Consider the following 23,166-nt stretch of genomic DNA (forward strand, 5'->3'; position numbering starts at 1 on the left):
GGGTCTGGAGAGGAAGGGGGTGGAGGGAGAACCCGTGGAGGGTGAGGGGATCGGGGAAGTCCCCAATCAGTGACAGGGAAGGGATTCCCTGTCACTGATAGTGCCTACCGCCATGGTTTTCGTGGCGGTAAGGAAGCCACGAAAACCATGGCGGTAGGCGGGGTCATAATCCCGCAGGCGATACAGAGACGGCCGCCGGGCTGGAGATTGATGTCTCCAGCCCGGCGGCCATTACCGCAGTGACGGTTGGTATGGTACATTGGCGAGCCGTTGGCAGTACTTTCCTCCATATTACCGCCAACTGCGGGGTCGTAATGAACCCCTATATATGCCTATGGTAGCTGTGTTAAGTGCCACACATCTCAGATTAAATTAACGCTTTTCAGTGCTTGATTCTGCATTTCTGCACTAAAATGCAATGTCACACCAACTAGAGATCCTCTTTCAACTCCTCCTGGACTGTAGAGGCGCTATCAGCGTGGTCATCTAAAAATAAATACCAGCTCTATGGTGCATCGTTTGAGGCAGCTGTTTAGTGCTCAAGGCAAAGACTCAGAATGAGGGAAAGGTGATGTTGCCATGGATACGACTGGCTCAGTTTTATCAGGAAGAGAAATCATGGCCGGGCCAGCCCCTTATAGAAGGCACCCTGCAGGAGAGAAAAGTTAAGAGAGGAAGAATCCTTTCTTTCCCAATCAAGCCCAATGTCTGTGAGCTGGAGCGGCTAGACTGCCAGTGTGAAAGTGGAGAGAAAACAAGCATTGGCAAAGCCAAAAGGTCTCACCTATGCAATAGCTATTGGCTTTGCCAATGTGTTTTAGCTGTGTTGTAGACCAGTCTGGCTGCTGTTCAGCAAGGGTAAAAGTTAGTGGCATAGAAGAGAGTCACATGGAGTGTCATAGTGTGAAATGGAGAAGAGTGGAGAAGAGTGTTATAGAGTGGCACAGAGACTCGTGTACTGGAGTGGCATAGTGTGGAGTTGCTTAGAGTAGAATACACTGGAGTGGCATAGAGTAGAGTGGACTGGTGTAGCGTACACTGGCGTAGAGTGTTGCAAAGTATAGTGGTGTAGAATGTAGTGGCATTGACTGCAGTGGCATTGAATTCAGTGGCATACAATACAGTGCCATAGAATGCAGTGGCATAGATTAGAGTGGTGTATATTAGAGTGCAGTGGTGCAGAACAGTGTGGCACAGAGTGGAGTAGCAGACTAGCATGGTTCGGCAGAGTAGAGGGGCACAGAGTGGAGTGGTGCAGAGTGGAATGGCGCAGAATGCAGTGCTGTAGAGTAGAGTGAGTGATGCAAGTTGGCAGTGGTGCAGAGTAGAATCAAGTGGCATAGAATGGAGTGGCATACAGTGCAGAGTAAGGTGACGTGGCATAGAGTGCAGTGGCATAGAGTGGTGCAGAGTAGAGGCAGAGCAGCATAGAGTGGTGCAGAGTAGAGTGCAGGGGCATACAGTGCAGTGGGATAGAGTGAATTAGTGCAGAGTGGCACAGAGTTCAGTGGTAGAGAATGCAGTGTTACAGAGTGGAGTATCAGAGTGCAGTGGAGTAGAGTGGCATAGAGAGCAATGGTGTAGAGTACAGTGATGCAGAGTAGAGTGCAGTGGCATAGGAGTGCAGTTGTTACAGTACACTGGCGTAGAGTGCAGTAGTTAAGATTTGAATGGTGCAGAGTGCAGTGGCACAGAGCAGAGTTGCAGAGTGGGGTAGAGTCCCGTAGAGAGGGCAGTGGCATAAAGTAGATTGTTTCAGAGTACAGTGAAGTGGCATAGAGCAGAGTGGTGCAAGGTAGAGTACAGTGGCTCAGAGTGGCATAGAGTGGGATGGCATAGAGTAAAGTGGTGTAGAGTGCAGTGGCATAGAATGCAGTGGTGCAGAGTAGATGAGAGTGGTGTACAGTAGATTGGAGGAGAGTGCAAGGGCACTGAGATCAATGTTACAGGGTAAACTGCACTGGAGTAGAGTATATTGGCATAGTGTGCGGTGGCATAAAGTGCAGTGTTGCAGAGTGGCACAGAGTGCAGTGCCGTAGAGTGCAGAGTAGAGTCAAGTGGATTACAGTACAGTGGCATAGAGTGGCGCAGAGTAGAGTAGCATAGAGTGGTGCAGAGTAGAGTATAGTGCCATAGGGTGCAGTGGCACTGAGTGGAGTAGTCAGAGTAGAGTGGCTTAGAGTTCAGTGGTGGAGAATGCAGTGTTGCAGAGTAGAGTGTCAGAATGCAGTGGAGTAGGATGGCATAGAGAGCACTGGTGTAGAGTACTGTGATGCAGAGTAGACTGCAGTGGCATAAAATCCAGTGACAGAGTGCAGTTGTTACAGTACATTGGTGTATAGTGCAGTAGTTAAGAGCAGAGTGCAGTGGCATAGAGCGGAGTAACGCTGACTGAAGTAGAGTGTAGTGGCATAGAGTAGATTGTTTCAGAGTACTGTGAAGTGGCATAGAGCAGAGTGGTGCAGGGTAGAGTGCACTTGCCTAGAGTGGCATAGAGTGGGATGGCATAGAGTAAAGTGCTGTAGAGTGCAGTGGCATAGAATGCAATGTTGCAGAGTAGATTAGAGTGGCGTACAGTGGACTGGTGTAGAGTGAAGTGGCAAAGAGTTGAATTTTATAGAGTAAACTGCATTGGAGTAGAATATATTGGCATAGAGTGCAGTGGTGTAGAGTGCAGTGTTGCAGAGTGGCGCAAAGTACAGTGGCATAGAGCGAAGCTGTGCAGATTAGGCTGGAGTGGTGTAGAGAGCAGTGGCAAAGAGTGTAGTGGTGTAGATTAGAGTAGCGAAGAGTGCCTGGACATAGAGTAGAGTGGTACAGGGTAGATTAGAGAGGCTCAGTTTTATCAGGAAGAGAAATCATGGCCGGGCCAGCCCCTATAGAAGGCACCCTGCAGGAGAGAAGTGGCATAGAGTGCAGTGGATTAAAGTGCAGTCACATGGTGTAAAGTGGAGCGGTGCAGACCAGAGTGCAGTGGTGTACAGTGGCGAAGAGTGCATGGACATGGAGTAGAGTGGTACCGGGTAGATCAGGGAGGCGTAGTGTGAAGTGGCATAGAGTGCAGTGGATTAGAATGCAGTGGATTAGGGTGCAGGCGCATGGTGTAAAGTGGAGTGGTGCAGAACAGAGTGGAGTGGTGTAGAGTAGAGTGGAGGGGCATAGAGTGGAATATGCATCATATGGTAGCGCACTACCATTACGTACAGCACATTTTCAATTGAAATAAATGACCATTACATTTGCACAGACATACAGTTCTAATAATAAAACTATACACAGCACAAACGAAAATGTGTGGAAATCGAATCACCTAGTGTAAAGATTTGCTTTGATCATATTAAAGTATTTGTTTCCAACACATTTCAGAAAAAACAAAAATTGTGCTTCATTTGTGTTACTAATTGATATATTCTGAAATACTTACACAGTTCATTTAAATGTTGGTGTGTGCTAGAAAAAACATCTTTCCTACCCTTAGTATCCAGCGAGATTGTCACATAAAACCTCTCACTTTGAATTTAGAGAAAAAAAAGTAAACACTTGCCCTCAGAAGACAGAGCTTGACATTTGACCTCGGCCTTTGAAAGCACAGCAAATGTGACAAGATGAGTTAAAGATTAAAGGCCTGTTTACAGAAAGGGAGCTTGTGGAAGGAGCAGGAAACACAGTCTAGGCAACAGGAGGGACAAACTGAACCTAGAGAGCCTAAAGCAAATAAAGTCAACAAATACAAAGCCAGAAAACGTGAGTTACAAATTGCAAAGCCAATGGTAATCAATGGCCAGAATGCATTCCTAGATTAACTTTCTCCAAATCCCCAAGATGTCTTTTGCAAACCAGACAGCTCTGCTGTCTGGAAGGCTGCAACCTAAAAAGTAGGCCTAAAAGGCCCAAAATTCAAAAATGCAGCCAGGCAAGATTTGTCACACATATCATGTGTCTACCCCACACCTATGACATCCACATCATAATATGATTCTAAGGCACTTTTACTTCTGACTCTCACTGACTTTGGATTGGAGTGGATACAGGTGGCCCCTGTGCTGTTTAATGTTCGAATTTCCCTGTGCTTTCTGTCCATGATACATCAGATAGCAATTATTTGGATGTAGCACGGGGCTCACTGGTGGTGATGTGCTGCCTTTGACAGATGCTAATACTGTGGTTTCACAGCCTGCTTCAAGAATATATCTGGTTTAACATATAAGCTTAATGAGCTATATTAGAACATTGGAATGTTGCGAGCTCCATTGAAGACAATGGAGTATCTCCAGGTTTATAATATAGCCTTAGAACCCGCCGTAGCGGGCTCTACCGGCTATTAAAGGCCCGCTCCCGAGTTAAATGCCCGAGCCGAAGGCGAGGGCATTTAACAAGGGAAAGGGCCTTTAATAGCCGGTAGAGCCCGCTACGGCGGGTTCTAAGGCTATTAGAACATTCTGCCACTCAGGGCAGAATGTTCTCTTAAAAATAACAAATTGCTCACGGAGCCCGAGGGGATTAGAATCCCCTCGGGCTCCGTGAGGCTTTGTTCACCGCTGCTGCTGTGAACAAAGCCCATTGGAATGTTGGCGCTGCGGGCTTTTACCGGCCAGTAAAAGCCCGCAGCACTCCATTGTTTTCAATGGAGCTGCCAACTTCCAATGTTCTAATGGATAGTAGAAGATTAGAGCTCCAACATTTTAATGTTTGTCTTCATGTTTCTTCCTTTTTAATTTAGAACATTCTACCCTTAGGGAGTGAAATGTTCTACTAGCCTCATAGCCCTTCTGCCTCGGGCTATATCAGTTGTTAAAGACCCTCTCCCTTGGTATAGGCCCTTACCTGCTGCTTGTGCCTCTAACTTGGGTTCAGGGCATTTAAAAACTGGTATAGTCCTCGGAAGTGGACTATAGTACTGGCACCAAGGCTTTTGTATATTGCTTAAGGTGCTACAGCTGTCCTTGCGTGAACACTTCAGAAGCGTTGCACAGCCAGCATCTGCTAATTTGTGGAACTCATATCACTAGCAGGGCATTACTGCTGCCCTCTAAAAGTGAGAAAGTATCACTCAAAGTGTCATACATAAAGAATTGGAATGTCACACATAAACCCACCGAAACCGTGGAAATGTCACAAATAAGTAACCTCAAAATCAGGCAGCTATGTTGTGACAAGAAGGGTCTGAAGCACATAAAGGTCTATTACTTTTGTAAAACGGCCATCACAGCAAAAACAGATCCAGATAAAAATATTTTATTGGCTTTGAAAACACAGTCATCTACTTCTATTTTTTCCTGTTTCATTTTATTGGTTTTTGATTTCTGTGGGTAGCTTCTTTGGAAAATCAATGGCCAATCTACACAAATTACCCCTTGCTGAATTCTGAGGATTTCCGCAGAAGTTGCAGTTATGGGGTTAAAGTACTAGATGATGGCTTCCACATCAAAGATAACGTCGGTGCTTGTCTACTTGTCTTATCAGATCTGCAACATTGATAATATTCTGCGCAGGTTTGGCTTCGCAAATGATTAGAATTAAAGATAATCTCTAATACTCTTTAGTGTTCACCATAATCCAAAATTGCCTCTAATTTTCTCAATATATAACTACAATCTACAAAAGATTTAATGGCATCCCAAAACTTCACTTAGCACCAATACTTTGATGACAAACAAATGTATTTAATAATACACTCCACACACACATTATACACCACAAACACTGCCTACATTAAATACAAGACTGGGAGGCACATACAAAATTCAAGTTCAAACCACAGAAAACAGGGCTTCTAAAATGCCATACTATAGAACAGGGGTTCTCAACCTGTGTTCAGCGGACACCCAGGGGTCCATGACATATTCCCAGGGGCGTCTGCAGATCTCAAGTACCTTCCAAAGCCTTCTCTCATAACTCAAGGCACTGGGATCTGCTGCTGGATATGGAATTGTCCATGCACCCACACAGCACACAAGAGCTGCAAATGACAGAGCTGCAGCAGCAGGACTAAAATAAAATCTGGCCAATCACCATTCAGCTCTAGGTGCAAGCTGAAGGGTGACTGGTCTTATTTTATTATCTGGCTTCGAGTCGCACTCGAATGGCAGTGCTGGTGTCCCCTTTTGTGTAAGTTTCTTTGAGCCCAGAGCATTTTGATACCCCTGTTCCCTCTCCACTTCTGGCCAAGGATCACCCGAATGCAGAAGAGCTGTGCCTCCTGTTGATTTGAGGCTGAACAGCATTCAGGCAGCCCAAGGCCCCAGGCTTGCAGGATATTAATTCTCCAGCAGGGCCCTCTCAACAGAAACACAAGTGTTTTTTTATTTTTAACTTCATTTGTGCAGCTGTTTTAAAAGCACTGCAAAGTTCCTTGTATACCCAGCAGTTTTTGGCAACAATAAAAGTGTCAAGATAACTCTGGTGATTAAAGTACATGCAGAAGAAAGATGGGAGCTTTGTCTAATGACAGTTTTGACTCATCTAAGGTAGCACAGATGGTTAATGTGCCTTCTGCAAAGAACGTGCACCATGCATACTAGAGAACAGTATGTTATGTTCATAGCTCAGTGGATTATTGCTTTTGTCACAGAGATTCTTTTGGTATTGTGCAGTTCATAAGTTACAATCGTTGTTAATGCCTGGCTGCTGCAGAATGGGGAGTATTCACAGAAAAAAGAAGGAGATTGTCCAATACTTTGAGCTGAACGAAGGAACGGTGCACACCAAGGCAATGCTATGGGAAGCAGGGAAGGCCATGATCAGAGGCTGAGCTAAAAGCCTTCTTTGTGCCCAGGAGAGGGACAAGCAGGCCCACATTGACCATCTAGAGGCCAAGGCACTTCAACTAGAGAGGTCTGTGGCAAAAGAGGGACCGGGGGGACGTACTCATGTTGGATCTGGTGTGGGACGCAATAAGAGCACACTCGCTGGAAGCAGCGAAGCAAATATGGCGTGCTTCACAGGCAAGGGTCTATGGTTGGGGAGATAAGAATAGTAAATTACTATACTGGTTGGCCACAAAACGTATGGAGGGACAGGTTGCCCCAGAAGTGACTGATGTATCAGGAAAGTCATGTGTCACCCTGGTTGAAATAAAGACCTAATTTTATCAATATTATGCAACGCTATACGCTGCGACTCCTAGGCCTCAGGTAGGAATTGATAGACCACTATTGGATGAGCTGACCTTGCCAAGAATTCCTGACCGAGAGAGATAAGCACCAGATGACCTTATTTCACTAGACGAGATAGGAGAGGCCATTCCAGCAGTAAAGGCAAGGAAAACCCCGGGGCCAGATGGTTACCCCACAGAATTCTACCCCAGGTACAAAGAGCTTTTGGGGCCCCGGTTGCTTGACCTATATGAGGAGACTGTGAAGGTGGGAACTTTCCCAGATGAGCTAGATCAGGCCACTATAGAGGTTCTCACCAAGACAAAGCCCCCTTTCTTGTCTTGTGCAGATTATAGGTCGATATCATTGATTAATGAGGAGCTGAAGATATTTGCAACAATATTAGCAGCCTGCTTGCGGAGGGTTCTCGGGTACGTAATACACCCAGATCAGTGTGGGTTTATGCCCAAGCATAGCCCAAGGCACTGTATTAGGTGGCTGAATATTGCATTGGCCCACAGACACGTCCTTCCGAGCCATCTGGCACTGATGCTGGTGGACTTCAAAAAGGCGTTCAATACTGTTGACTGGGGGTACTTCAGTTAAGTACTTGTTAACGCAGGATTGGGTGACAGGTCCCAATGCATGGTAGGCTTACTCTATTGCCACCCAACTTACAGGGTTCTGGTTAACGGAACAATTTCCGAGGTGTTTCGGTAAGCAGGGGGACGAGACAGGGTTACCCGCTGTCACCTCTTCTTTTTGCAATGGCCATCGAACCATTGGCATACATGTTCTGAGTTGACCCACTGATATAGGGCTTGTGCTGGCCGTGGTAGGTGGAAGATCGAGTGGCACTGTATGCGGATGATGTGCTGCTGTACTTATCCAACCTGCCAGAAAGTGGGCCTAGAAGCCTTTATCTTCTGAAATTGTTAGAAGCATCTGGATTGATCCTCAACCCAAAGAAATCACTGCTGGTTCCGTTGACTGGAGGTCGGGAAGCAACAGACTGGCAGACAGAGCTGCCCATAAGGCGGCTTAGTTTTAGGTACCTGGGACTTAAAATAGCACTGAAACCCTCCATAACATGGGCACTTAATGTCATACCAATCGTTCAAAGAGTTAAGGCAGACTTGATAAAGTGGTACTCACTGCCCCTCAATGTCTTGGGACGTATTGCCCTATTTAAAATGCTGGTGTTGCCAGGCTTTCTTTATATGCTGCAAAATCTTCCTATACAGTTACCAGCCAAGTGGTTCCGGGAGATAGATATGATGACGACTGCCTTCCTTTGGCAGGACAAGAGAAGGCGCCTCAGCAGGAACATTTCTCAACAAAGCACATACAAAGGGGGACTGGGAAAGTCTAATATATATTACTACCACTTGGCGACCAAGGTTCTAGTGCTCCATGAGTGGCTCATAGGGGGGTGGGCAGACCCGGCCTACAGGCTGGAAATTGGTGATCTGGGGCTATCCCGCATTATAGGCCTCATGTACGGAGACCCAATCATGCAAGACATTCCGGAGGTAACAAGGATGGTATTTAGGGGGTGGAGAGAGGTGCAGCGTCACACAGGGTGGTGGAAGAAACTAACACTCCAAACCCTGCTATGGGGAGGGACCTGGCTGAGGGAGGTGAGCACTCTGGAGGGCTTCTCTACATGGGACGCAATTGGCATAACTGTGCTGGGCAATGTATGGGTTTGGAACCATATTCAGTCCTTTCAGGAGCTCCAACAGGAATACAAGATGTCACAAACACAATTTCACAAGTACTTGCAGTTCAGGCATGCATTGAGATTCCATGTACCTGAAGCTATGTAATTTCAGAATTCGAACCCATGGAACCAAAAGTCCTATTGGGGGCGCTGGGTAGGGGAGGGACCTCCCAAATTTACTGTTCAATTGTGCTGAATGCCATGGCGACCCTTCATTCCCTGACAACTAAATGGGAGACTTGGGTAGGGCCATTCGAGGAGGACTGGAGGGACGCCTTAATGGCGCAACGAGTGCTAGTCATATCAACCAAATTGAGGCTTGTTCAATTATACTACCTGCACTGTGTGTAACTCACCCAAGACCGTATGCATCGTGCGGGCGATGTGGAGGGTCCCTGGCAGACTTCTTTCACATGGTGTGGTCGTGTCCCCTTAATGTGCAGTAGTGGCAGCAGATAGTGTCAACGCTAGCTATGGTGGTGGGGCAGACTCTGGAGTTGTCTCCGATCATGGTTTTATTGGGAGTGATGGAGGGAGTGGGGGCAGCTGGGCAGACAAACATTTGATGGGCACGAAACTGAAGGTAGCAAAAAGGGACACTGAAAAATCCTGGTTGGCGAGTAATCCTCCCTCTGTAGCACAGTGGAGACGGGAAGTGGACTGGTGCGCCTAGATGGAGAGGCCTGTTTACGAGGTACGAGGTACGGAGATGTCCCCAGAAACATGACAAAGTTTGGTCTAAATGGACTGATGATCAATGACCTGATGAGGTGGATTAACTGCAGAAGACACTGTGTAGGTGGTACACATATGCTAAATGTAACTCGAAGGACTGGGGAGGTCGGGTATATAAGGGAAGAAATACCATGTAATGTTTTATTACTCTATGTTGAAAAATTAATAAAATTGGTTATCAAAAAAAAGTTACAATCGTAATCTAGCACAGTGAGCTATGAACTGAATAAAATAGCTGCATGCAAACTGCATGGTACAAGTTAGAAAGTAATGTTTTTTCCCAGTCTTTGATTATCCTGATGCTGTTAAATATAGGTCTGTTTGGGTAGAAATAAATTCTTATTATTAAAGTCAATGCTAACCACTGTGTTATTTTCTGAAGCCCGAGTTTGTGCTTCTACAGACCAAGCACTCTTAAAAAATACCTACGACTATGGATGACATATGAACCATGCACCCTTTGCCTTGTGTAACATTTTCTATACACTGATTTCCACAGGTTTGATTCATTGTCTCTGTATATGTGTGATGTAAGGTGCTCCGACACCCTACACTGATATGAGAGGTGCGGTAAAACAAATGAAATACATATAACAGAGGGGCTATGGAGAGATGAGAGTCACTTTCCTTTTTCCCACCACATATTTATGTGAAAAAGTTTTCTCAGGTCTTATGTACCTAAAAAATAAGTACAGAAATCGCTTGGGAAATGTAAAATCTGACCTGAGGATTCAACTTTCCAAAATAAAACCAAACATTGGAAGTTAGTCGCCGAGATGGAGCACCAACCTTCCCATGAACATTTTTTGATTTTCGCATATTTGTTCAATATAAAATAATAAAAACTTTTGTACTTTGAGTATTTGTTACATGTGCACTTGTTTGTGTATTCATAGCATTTTATGTTTGTATTTTAATGTTTGAAATTTAAATCATACAAATTGCTTGGGGGTCCCCGGCTTCCAGTAGTAATTCAGTGGGGGGTCCTCAGGAGTCAAAAGATTGGGAACCACTGCGTAGAAAACATGAGCACTTTATAGCTGATGTAAAGCAGTGTGCAAGTGGTAATAATGTGGACAAAGAAGGTGCAAAAACTGTTTATTATGCCCCCATTCTCACCCATAACACACCTAATACCAGATGATTTTATGTGTATCGGGATGGTTCTGCAACTCCTGTTTATCTCCTGGCTATAAATGATGCTGCTAATATACGTGAACCAAACGTACTTAATATCTGATTTGAAAAAGTTAAGGTCAAAGTACATCAACCTACAAGGTCCATTTGATCTGCCATGTCTTTGTCCGGCTCCACAGATTACCTTCAAGATAGCAAACATCTTGGATACCCTATATGACAAGGCACTTCACTCAATGACAGAATTCATGCTAAATATATAAGGGATTATTGGGAACGTAAGCAATATGCCATTTTCTTTCACTTCACATTGGTCCATTGCACCTTGGCTTTCTGCTTGGTGGGACTGGCTGCTGCACTGCTTGTCCATCCGCCTCACCGATAAAGTGCATCTCCCATGCACATCCCTACTCAAAGCCAGGATCTCAAAACAGGGCCACCTTAAGATAAAAGGGCCTACTGTAGATTGAAACATGGAACCCCTTGCATGTGCGTCAAAACATTCAATACCCAATATGATCTGTACAAGATTTAATACCAGGAATCAACAAACTGTTGACGCTCTCACTGTTATCTTGTATTGTCACTCTTTCTTCTTCTTTCTCTTCCTATCAGATTTTTCCGGTGCAGATCCACCCCGTAAACACGGACTAGTGTTTCCACACCTGGTAATTACATGTCCGGTGATACAGAACCACTCAGAGTTGCCCAGAGAGGGATCCCCCAAAGGATACCGCTCTGGGCAACTCGTGACAGGCGCCATTATGCCTAATTCTGTGATGTACATTGTAAATTGAAGTACTCACGTGCACAGACTCAGCTTCCAAGTGGTGTGAGTGGTCCTAAGTCATATGTGACTGCTTTGCCCACTTCTGGCTTTCAGCCACTTGGGCTTCCCATTCTGGCACTTGCGGTTATGTGTTTTCTATTATATGTAGGGGCTGACAATTGCCAAAATGCTGCTGGCTGAAAAGCCAGGGCTATCTGAACATTTTACAAATGATACAGAGCCTCTAGTTTATTTAAATAATTACATCTAAAAAGGACTTTCAGGCATAATTTCATAATTGTTGCAACTCGCTAGATAGTTGTAAATTTTCAGATTTTATGACTTTTTCTTTGCTTCTATGGGGTCACTTAACGATGATCAATGGAGTGTGGGAGAGGGTCTTCTTTAAAAAGCAGATCGTTAGGGAGGAATGGCTTTGACGTAAGCCTAAAATAATGTGCCAGAGTTCATGAGTGCCTTACATCAATTGACCTTCATCCCCGGACCATCCTGTCTCCCAAAGGATCTGGCTGGTAAGTGAGAGATCTACAGAGGTGGGAGAACAAGAGAACCTGTTCAAGCTCCCCATGCGCTTGTCTCACTCCAACGAGAGATGGACCTAGTCTGCACAGATCCAGGCACTCTCAAATATAGCACCAGCTTCGATTGTGAACATCTCAACCTGTCTACCCCAGCAGCTTTGAGCACAGCTCTGGTGAGGGTGCTCCATGGCACATGCTGGAGACCAGAGTGGGGTTTGTAGAGGGACGTCATGTGAAGAGCACTGCTGAGTTCGGTGTTGCAGGAATTCAGAGGTGAAAGAGCTTGGTGGGGAATGGAGGGACTGTCCCCTCTCTGGACATTATGTTTGGGAGCACTCTTCTGCTGGGCCCAATGGTGTGAGATGTGTGTGGTGATTGAGGAAGACCTAGATTCCTTCATAGTAGGACTCTTCTTCTAACTACTTGGAAATGACAATCTGGAAGTCAAGCTGGAGACAGCCCACCAAATTGGCCACCAGAGGCACAAGGATGCTCAAGGTCTGAGGGACATCTTCGCTATATTCCATAGCTTCAAAGATCAGGAGAGGGTTTTATGAGCCTCAGGGGGCGAAGACTCAATATCGGTTCAAACTTTCAGCTGCTCATCGTACCAAGATATTGCCCCTGCTACACTACTGAGCAGTCAACAATTCTGACTTAACACCGAGAAACGACCATGTCCTGATCGATGGATGTACTCCTTTGGCATCTCTTTTGAATACAAAATCAGGGAAGACCATGACACAGACAGGACCAGAGAGGCACAGATCCTGAGCATTCAACTGGAGAAACATAAACAGGCATTCAGCCCCGCCAAGGTACTAGGGAGAGAGGAGACTGGAGATGCCTTGGGAGGGGCAATACACTATTTCTAAAATGCAGTGGATACATCACAGGCTGTGGACCAAAGCAAATCAGGATTTCTCATAGACTCACTAAAAGCACTGCAATGATGGATGCCCACTGTGGTCGTGTCGGCTGGGATGAGATATAGTGAATTTGAAATGTGAATCATTAATGTGGGAATGATGAGGTGAGACTATTCGTGGGCATGCCCGACTGAGCACTCACTCCATGCCCAAAATGCCAGATACACATGGGGGGAGGAGGCAGAGAGGATGTTTGTATCACCTGCTCTTTTTCTTGTTTAGTTCCCTTCCCTCTGCTACAGTTGAGAGCCAAGGAGGAGGCCCTGGGAACCCTCTGCGATGCCATACACCCCCGTACAAGGGTGGCCTGCAACGTTCAGTCCCACATTGGCTCTCCTCTGATTAAAGTGATCACTGTGGAGTGTTGGTTTAAGCCCCTACCATTAATGTTGTTTAGAGGGGGAGGGTAAATGGGCCATATGTACGAACACTTTTTCCCATAGACACAGAATGGGTAAAAACCTTTGCTACATCTGGCCCAATAAGTGTTAACGGTATCATTGCTAGCGGTTTCATTCTCATACTGCACTGCATCATGAAGCGCAGGCTCGGTCATGCATCCCTGGGTGGAGCAAGGAGCTAGAGAGAACTTTCAATCATTAAAATAATGTTACTGAATGTTAAGGGTCTAAACCCCCCTAATAAAAGGGCTCAGCTTTGGCAATCTTGCGTTAAGGGAAGAGTAGGGAGCGGAGTTATGACGTGATAGCTATGCAAGAGGCACACCTCCAGCATCAGGATGAATTTTGCCTTAAGCATATACCTCATAGCTCATCAGCTCATACAAAGCACAATGGTACTGCCCTATTTTGCCACAGATCCCTTAACTGAATCCCCATTGGCTGAAGGAATGTCAAAGTGGGACAGAATTTCATGGTTTCTGGTCACATCAATGGTATTCGCATAACGTTTACTACTGTACTTGCTCCCAACCTGGGCCAGTGCATCTTTATGACCTTCTTCCTTGATACCCTAGTTGGCTTTGCGGAGTGTGACATGGTGCTGATGAGGGACTTTAACCTGGAGAATGATGCACAAACAGATAGATCAGGCTCATCGGTGTTGCACTGAGGGGCCTACTCTAAAACCTATGAGAGCATGCTCAATGATCTAGGGTTGTGTCACGCAGGGGGCAAGCACCGTGCTGCATTTTAAGAATACACGCTCTTCTCCCATGTCTACCGGATGTATTCATAAACTGAGACTAAGGTACTTCAAGTAGTCATTTCACTATCACACACACACCCTAAACTTGGGCCTATAGACGCGTCTCTCTAGGAGATGGATCCTGCACTCCTTCTTACCCCAAGAGAAAACAAATATAGACAGATATTTCTACTCCTCTCTTTACACTTCCAACCCCCTGCTTCAAAGGTAACAAACCGCTTACTTAAACCCACTAACCCTTCCAGGCTTGCCTCCGGATAAGTGGTAGGCACTTGCAGCCCCCATTTCATCTTCCAAGGTCCATTCAGCTATTAAGTCCATAAAGGTGCATAAAACCTGGTCCTGATGGCTTCACCAGTACCGTCTTTAAAATCTTTACTAATACCCTAATGCCACACCTAACTGAGTTCTCATTTTGTAGCCGCCTTCACCACAGATGGGCGCACTAACAAAATGGCATAGTTGCTTTTTGTTTCATTTTAGTTACTGATCCAACTTTTTTTCAGAGTGGGTGGCAGGCAGCAATGTAGGAGGCTCAGTTGGGTGCAGAACGAACATGGGGGATGCGGAGTGGAAACAACATGGGGGTGTGGGTGGGAAAGATTTTTAAATCAGGCGGGTGAAGCAACACGGACAGAAGCAAAGCAGGGGCGAAGTTGGGTAAAAAGCAACATGGTGGAGCAAGTCCCGGGATTCATAAGGGTTAAAAAACAGAGCAACATGTAGCTGGCGTGCAGAAAGCACACGGGCAAGAAAGCTATGCAAGGGTTAATATGAAGCACAAGCACACAAAAAACAGAAACAGGAGCACCTGAAAAAACGAGCAGTAGGAGTAATTCGTCCATGCTCTAGGGATGGGACAAACACAAGAAGTGGAAGGAAAACCCACACAACTAATAAATAATAGCTAGGCAAATGAGAACGACCACAAAGCCAACCAATGGTATTAAATGGGCAGGCTCTTAGTCCACTGTAAGATAACAATATGTCTTGCACAGACAGCGCATGAGGTGTCAAGACCGAAAAAGCAAATCTTCGTCTCTCAGTGCTTATTGCTCAAACATTAACACTTAACTCTGACTTTTGATTGCACAGTAACGCCAACACCCAACCCATAAGGCAATCTACTGTACACAGCAGTCTATATTTTAAACAAGCATTGGCAACCCCAATAGGTCTAACATTTTGTAAGTATAGTGTTTGGTAATGTTTGGGTGATTTTGGGCCTGATTTAAATATAGGTGGTTGGAATGTCCTCTGCCAGGGTGACTGAGTAATTTACTCTGTTGCCCTGGCGGATGTCCCGAAAGCCAAACTAAGAAATGTTAGTCGGTCTGACAGACATTTCTAGCAGTCACAGGAACCACTGTCAAGGCAGTTCCTGTAAATGCATTGTAACTTTGATGAATGGCTCCATCAAACATGAAAGAGCCATACGGCCAAGTTGGAAAGATTTTTTTTTTTTTTTCAAAAACAAAACCCCAAAGTGTAATTTTGTTTTTTAAAATAAAAAAAAATAAAAAAAATCCATCCCTCACCATAGGAGTCATCTCCCACGGTGAGGGGGGCATTTTTATGTTTTTACTTACCCTTACTGCCAGGGTTTTCCTGAAGGTGACAGCAGTAAAAACGGCTATATGCGCGCCCATCTAAATTGGGCAGGCGGACATATAGCTAATTCTCCAATGGTCCTTACTATGTCAGACCATCACAGAAGTTTGGCCACGGTGAAGACGTAGTCAACTCAGCAATTGCCAACCTATGGTCCGCCAACTTCTAAATTTGGCAGATGGACCATTATGTTCGCGGCATGAGTACTCCACCACCGTTGCAACAAAGTATCCTTCCGCCAACATATAAATCGTGCCCTTTGTGTGAGTTGCCCCTAGCAGTGCTAGAAACAAAAATCCTGTAATGCAGCAACATCTTGGCGTGCAGCAATACGGAAGCTAGAAGTAGCGCCCCGCTGGACAGACTGCATTAGCAGTTACAATGTACCCTCTAAGAAATTCTTACGAAAAGGAGTCAGAAGATGAAGTTTATGCTGTCGTGAACTTAAAAGACATTCACAGCACAATATTGCACAGTATATTCTTTTGCAAAGAGACAGTATTTTCGTTGCGTCTTTTCAGAAAGCTTATGTGCGTGCATGTCTTGATATTGTTAATAGAAAATGCTAATAACATGTTATCATGACAGAAAAATAAAACAGTTCAAGACCCAAGGGTGATTTGTGAATAGCACGGTGTATTTACACAGGCAAAAGTATTTAAACAGCACACACTTAGGAATCAAAAAAGCCACAAATCAGCAATTATAATTTTGATATGATATGAAAGGCCTGCATGTTGCATCTGCAACTAATAAAAGAACTACTTGATGCCCCATTACCAAAACCAAAGGGGAACACAAATGAAACAGTGTAACCATCACTGAAATACCGCGGGCCTGATGAACAGTCCATTCAAGCATTGGAAAAGCAAGACATAGTTATGAAAGCGAATGGCTGATGCGTGTTAACTCCAAACCCACTCTCATTCTGTTTTCTTTTTATTGCACTTTTTAAAGAATTGATGACGTGAGATCTTCCAGACAGCTCAGGCTAGCTGGCTCCAGACCTACAAATACAACAAGGCCCACAAAAGGCTACAAATGCTGTTTAATTAAACTAGAACAATACAAAACTACAGAAGAGTGTGAGCACTTAGCGTGGGGGGATACACTCCAGATGTTGCCACTGCCAGAGAGCCTGAAGCTGGAGGAGCATCCTCCAGGCTGTCTCAGGACACCACCAGCCCAAGCACTGCTCATTCGCAGCTTACAGGACCACAGCACTGGATGGGGACCCACAGAATCCTGGCCCATTTCATTTCATTAAAAGAGGATGAAATGCCATGATCCCTTGTTCCATTTCAGCTAGTTTCATGGCACCTTAATCTAACCAGCCACACCTTATTCTGCACTGCGCTACAAAATCATGTTTTTTCTGGCACAATGTATATGCCTCAATCTTCTGCTAGTATTAATCGTACATCATACTACCAGAATTTGGTCTCTTAGAAAAACTCTTCACCAGGGTTAACTGATCCGCCACAAACAAGCATTGACAAAACTAACAGGTTTGCCTTTCTATAATGTACAGTGTTAGCGTAACAATTATGAACTGTGTATGTTTTAACTGTACTCATTTTTCGGACTAAGAATTTGCTGGACCACTGAGCATGTTAATTTCTTTGCCTTCTGCAACAGCATAAACTTTAGTGTCTGGGTCACTTAGATATAACCAGTAAATAAAGGTTCAAAAACACCCTGTTACAAAGAGTGTTTTACATACTGGTGCAAATGGCATTTGCCTTTTATTCATTTGCACCCAGCAGATTAACAACACCACCAAGGAATACCTGGTGCAATTTGGTCAGGCACACTTATGCTTGAGCACAACGTGCACTGAACTCCAAACAGGCGCTAGTGTGAAAACAGGCTTAGATACTGTTTGTATGCCGGCTTAGACCAAGGCACAGGTCTAAATGCCCATGTAAGTCTATTATAGCTCTCACGGGTTCAAATGTTACAGAAATACAGATACAGTTGCTCATTTATTGAGTGCACTGTTCTACATGCAGCAGCACCAACACTGTGCTCGGGTTGAGGTCTGTCTTTGCTCTCTACCACGATAACATGATATAAGATGGCGCCGCACGGAGAAGTAGGAATTAAAAGCCCATTTGGACCACAAGGTCTACCTACTTTTCCCATTCCCCAGCCTTCTGTATCATTAATGACTGATCTCAGTCCACAAAGCTGTCTTTGCTCTCACGACAGGATAACATGCCACCCAGGTGTTTGTTGCTAACTTAAGAGAGCAAAGTAGCAATCGACACACCGTTCCTCTGCCACATACACAACAAGTGATCTTGTGCATTTGCCTAATCCACATTACCCCAAACGGCTCATATAAAGACTCTTCATATAAACAAGGGAAGGCACTAGCATCTAAAGGACGTGTTTGAATATAAAAATAATACATGGTGTAATAAAGAGTAGGTAGCAGGGGAAAAACCTGTGATTTGTGAAGAAAGTGCTAAATCCGAAGGAAAGTCCACAAGCAGAATTTCCTCCACTGTACTATTCACTGGGGTGCAGGTAAGGCCACCACTAGGTTCGGATCCAGCTTTAGCACTTCTCCTGGCCTGTCCTGTGGTTCTGTGCACACACAAAGCATCTGTGATCGTTAAAAAAGGGGCGCAATATCACTATCTGTGGTGCCTGCAGTGCTGGGGCAGGGTCTGATGGAAGGGTAATCACACGCATCTGATATAATTCTAGGCACCAAAAGGCCTTGCCATACTCACCCGCATCAGATATTATTCTAGGCACCAAGAGGCCTTGCCACACTCACACGCATCAGATATTATTCTAGGCGCCAAGAGGCCTTGCAATACTCATGCATCAGATATTATTCTAGGCACCAAGAGGCCTTGCCATACTCACACGCATCTGATATTATTCTAGGCACCAAGAAGCCTTGCCATACTCATGCATCAGATATTATTCTAGGCACCAAGAGGCCTTGCCATACTCACACGCATCAGATATTATTCTAGGCGCCAAGAAGCCTTGCCATACTCATGCATCAGATATTATTCTAGGTACCAGAGGCCTTGCCATGCTCACACGCATCAGATATTATTCTAGGTACCAAGAGGCCTTGCTATACTCATGCATCAGATATTATTCTAGGCACCAAAAGGCCTTGCCATACTCATGCATTGGATTTTTTACTAGGTACCAAGAGGTCTTGCCATGCTCACACGCATCAGATATTATTCTAGGTACCAAGAGGCCTTGCAATAGCACACGCATCAGATATGATTCTAGGCACCAAGAGGCCTTGCCATACTCACACGCATCAGATATCATTCTAGGCACCAAGAGGCCTTGCCATACTCACACGCATCAGATATTATTCTAGGCACCAAGAAGCCTTGCCATACTCATGCATCAGATATTATTCTAGGTACCAAGAGGCCTTGCCATACTCTCACGCATCAGATATTATTCTACGTACCAAGAGGCCTTGCCATGCTCACACGCATCACATATTATTATTCTATTTGAAATCCTTCAGTTTCGGCACAGAAGCCTAACAGGAGCGGGGCAGCCCAGGAAGAGGTTGCGCCACCTTACACACCTTATATTAACCAAAGAAGATGAACATCCCTTGTATCAGTGACATTCTTTCATCATGGTCTGATGGAATCTGGATTTCCAAGACATCCACATATAAGAAATGTGCATTGGATTAATATAAATGCAAATTATTTACATTGTGGTTATCCTGGAAATGTGTAATGGATCCAACCCTCGTAGGGCATGCTTGATACATGAGGGTAAAAAAATTAGGGTTGTTTGACAGCCAACGCTAGCCACATATAGGGTGTGTTTGCGGAGAGATGTTGTGGCCTGCAGTGCTGCCAACTGCTCCAACAGTGTGACTCAGCAGAAAGAGATGGAATTATATTTCGTCCTTCACAGTGTCTTCTGCCCAGGCCCACCCATGACTACATGTCTGAGGAGCGACACGAATGCACCGCTGTGACCTAGCTGGTGAGAACACGTGGGATCGGTGTGAAGCGAGTGGACTTGCAATAAAAAAACAAAGCTAATCAAACATATTTGAAGTAATTAAGTTTATTTACACTGTCATGTGTTTTTGCAGAAAATAAATGTATATTTTGAAAATGAGAAGTGGAATACTAAACAGAAGCTGGCTGTCTGCATATTTGCAGGAACTCAATTTCTGAATTTGTCATTAGTGGGGATTTTCCGAAGACACATTTCCAACTCGTTCATCACATAAATACACTGGAAACTCAAAATGCCAAATAAATGACGCTTCTAGGCAAAAATTAAAACTATATGAATTGATATTCTTTCTACGTCACGTGCTCCTGGCCGTCTTTGCATTTTGAAATAAGATCCTGGCTGTGTACCATAATTTCTGCTGAATGTAATGTGTGCTGTTGAAGTCATAAACTCTGCAAGTCGCAGCCAGTTGAATAGGAAACGCTGGCAGCAATTCCAGCTGGCAAGTTACAAATGGTTTCTACTGGCCTCTGTTGCAATATATGCGCTTCTGGTCATCTGCTGCAACTCTATGTATGAAATTCCTATTTTTTTAATAACATCCTGGAGATAACTGTTTATTGTTAATTGACTTAAGGTCTTTAAGCGGGCCCAGTGAATGAATGAATCTTTATTGCATGATTAACTAAAATCGTTACAAAATATTAAAATAAGAAAAGAGAGAAAAAAAATAGTAAACAGCAAGAAATACCCTTCAGATGCCAAAGCGGATGCCTGATCCTATCACATTCTATCTAAATGCAGTAAAATACTCTAAAACCCAGAAGATCGCCCCACCCTAGGGTCTCCAACTTTTAGCCACAAGTTGTTACACAAGGAAGTACCCATAATGCCACCTTCTGAGGGCACCAATTGTTCGCCCAGTGAACATTCTATAGGTGTTAGCCGTATTTAGACAAAGAAAATCCCTTTATTTTGTTCTTTTGGAAGAGTACAATGCAAGATCTAGAATCACATAAGGCGCAACTTCATCTAGAGGAATACATTTGCTACTGGGCAACTGGAAGAACATTAGGATTGCACATAACTGCAAATAATTGAAAAATATGTTACAAATCACAGTCTTTCTGCAGAGGAGCAAACAGCGGCGCGGCGACGCTGCCAGTGGGCAGACGGGTGCGGCAGAAGCTCCCTGGTGTTAATTCACTCCAAGCAACAAACGGCAGAGAGAACGCACCTCTAAAAAAGTAACCGCGAAACTAAGGCCCTTGTGAATCATTTTTTACATTTCACACAGTTTTATTCTTAGAAAATGTGAAAACGTAGCAATATGTGCCAAAAGCTGCAGACGCCAGTGGTCTGTCAGAAGGCACCACTGCAGAGTCAAGGGGCCCATGTGGGTTGGCCAAAAATCTGCACACCTGCCACCCCTCCCTTGAGAAAATAAAAGACGTAAATGGCACCCACTTTTTTTATTGCCTCAGTACAGCAACGGAATGTGCGGGAGCCGGTGCCACCTCTTTAATGTGGTGGTACATTCCGCCGCTCCAAACAAAGGAAAGGGCAAGGCCTTTAGCAAAAGGGGGAAAATACCAATGAAAGGCTCGCAGTCTGCGCATGACGTGTGACAGATGTGCAGAGCTATTCACCAGGGACACGAGCTGACTACCAAATAGCTTGCTGGGGGGTCTGGTGCACCCGGAGGAAAGCGTTTATCATGTAACAAGTAGCCCGAATTATTATCAGCCCTAGCAAAAAAAAAACACAGAACTGTTATCCCGTCCCAAAGCAATGTTTACCGTTGATTTTTTTTTAGCACAGTGTTTCTGTGGGCCATACTTGTATGCGTATATCGATCCAGAGGTTTGTCCATATGTAGTTTTATGTAAGCTTGGTATATTATGGAGAGAGCGCACAAGGCACGTTTTCCAACGCCCTGCTGACCCATGCTGCTTAAGGTTAATTTACATGAATGATTCAGAGGCGCTGCTTTAATTTACACTTGCTTGAATTAAAAATGGCCAACAATAATATTTCGATGTTGCCTACGCCAAATATGAGAAAAATGACTCCCTAAACTACAAAATAAAGGCATTCTGGGTCCTGCCATCAGCGCCCTCTGGCGGGCGACGGTGGTGGAGTATGATTCCGATTACGGGGGCCCCTATACAGATGCACTCCTCCCCCCCCCCCCCCCCCGTTATACTGTGCACAAGGTGAAATGGAAGGAGAAGGCCCCGAGGTGGTGGTTCTGCCTGCGGGGGCCGGTCCTCTCCGCGCCCGTGAAGGATGCGCGCCCCCATGCCCGTCCAGCGCCGCTCTCTGTGGTGGGGCGCAATGTGTGCGCTGATGCACCCACCAGCCTGCCCCGCCGCCCACCCGCCCGTATCCATGGCCCGCTATATTTAGGCTGGCACTGAGAGGCGCATGGGGAGTGTGCGCCGGGGGGAGGGAGGAGGGGCGCCCCTCGGTGACCCCAGGTATACTCACACCACCAGCCTGGAGATGATCCATGACACCATGGCTAAAGGTGCGCGCCGCCGGGGCTGCTGTCTTCCGCTTGGCGAGGGTCTCCCGTCCTCCTTCTCGACCGGCTACCTCCAGCAGGAAGGGGTCGGGGGCTCAGCCATCAGCCACCCCCGTGGGCGCAGGCGTCAGGTCCCGGCAGCTGGCTGCTGAAAGGGATGCGCCGGGATTGGGACACGAGGCTCCTCTCCTTGGCTGCACCCGGGCTGCTACTGCTGCTCAGGGTGCAGGGCTCGGCTCCCCCCGGGCGGGGCTGTGTGATCTGCGGCGCACGAGCCGGAGGAGAGGAGGAGGGTAGAGAACAGGAGCCGCTAGCTGTCAATAAAGGGCTGCTGCTGGCAGCAGACCACCGCCCAGGCGGTGCTGACTGGGCTGCCCCGGGGAGGGAGGGACGGGCCGCCGATGCACTTGCAGGGCCCGGTGCCAAGGCCGACAGCCAAAGATGCCTCCACCCCGCAGGAGGGAGATTTCACCCAGTATAGAATGTTACCCTGCTTCCCCGCTGCACCTAACGGGGCGCTCTCATCTTCTCGCATTGATTTTCCAGAATGTAATTATTGCCACTGCTCTCCAAATATCCAATTCTAAAATATAGGACTAGAATAAAAATCAATCCTCCCGATGCCAGTAAACCTCCCAGTATGGCATTCTCACTTATGGGACAAGATGCTTATACATTATTAGAACAAGGATTGACCAATCAGAAGGATCCTTCTAACTGGTAATAAAATAAGGGCCTGCTTCCCAGAACTCTGGCTCTTGTGATGTAATCGTGTTCCACCAGCCAATCAGAACCGCGGCTATCACAGCGTTTTCTGGTGCTGCTACTTGGCTTTTCCAGTTCCCTTTGTGGCGTCTCACCACAGTGCATGCCAAAGACACTGTGCTGCAAGTCCATTACACCCGTGATAGCGGGTAAGATAAGGATGGTATTTGCACTGTGCTAAGGTGGCGCAAA

The 23,166-nt window shown here is 45.6% G+C and overlaps 1 protein-coding gene across 4 annotated transcripts in view; it reads right to left on the reverse strand.

The window, feature by feature from the left end:
* The window catches only part of REEP1 (receptor accessory protein 1), a 319,570-nt gene extending 296,665 nt beyond the window's left edge, over positions 1-22,905 (reverse strand). For 2 of the 4 annotated variants that reach the window (XM_069204348.1, XM_069204337.1), the window contains exon 1: positions 22,173-22,848. In XM_069204348.1, the coding sequence (XP_069060449.1) occupies positions 22,173-22,204 (32 nt within the window). In that variant the 5' untranslated portion in view covers positions 22,205-22,848. Of the gene's footprint in view, positions 1-22,172 lie in introns of all 4 variants that reach the window. The other 2 variants (XM_069204369.1, XM_069204378.1) reach the window with 2 other exon arrangements.
* Positions 22,906-23,166: the final 261 nt, after the last annotated feature.

Source organism: Pleurodeles waltl, chromosome 1_2, assembly GCF_031143425.1.
Source record: "Pleurodeles waltl isolate 20211129_DDA chromosome 1_2, aPleWal1.hap1.20221129, whole genome shotgun sequence".
NCBI classification, from domain to species: domain Eukaryota; kingdom Metazoa; phylum Chordata; class Amphibia; order Caudata; family Salamandridae; genus Pleurodeles; species Pleurodeles waltl.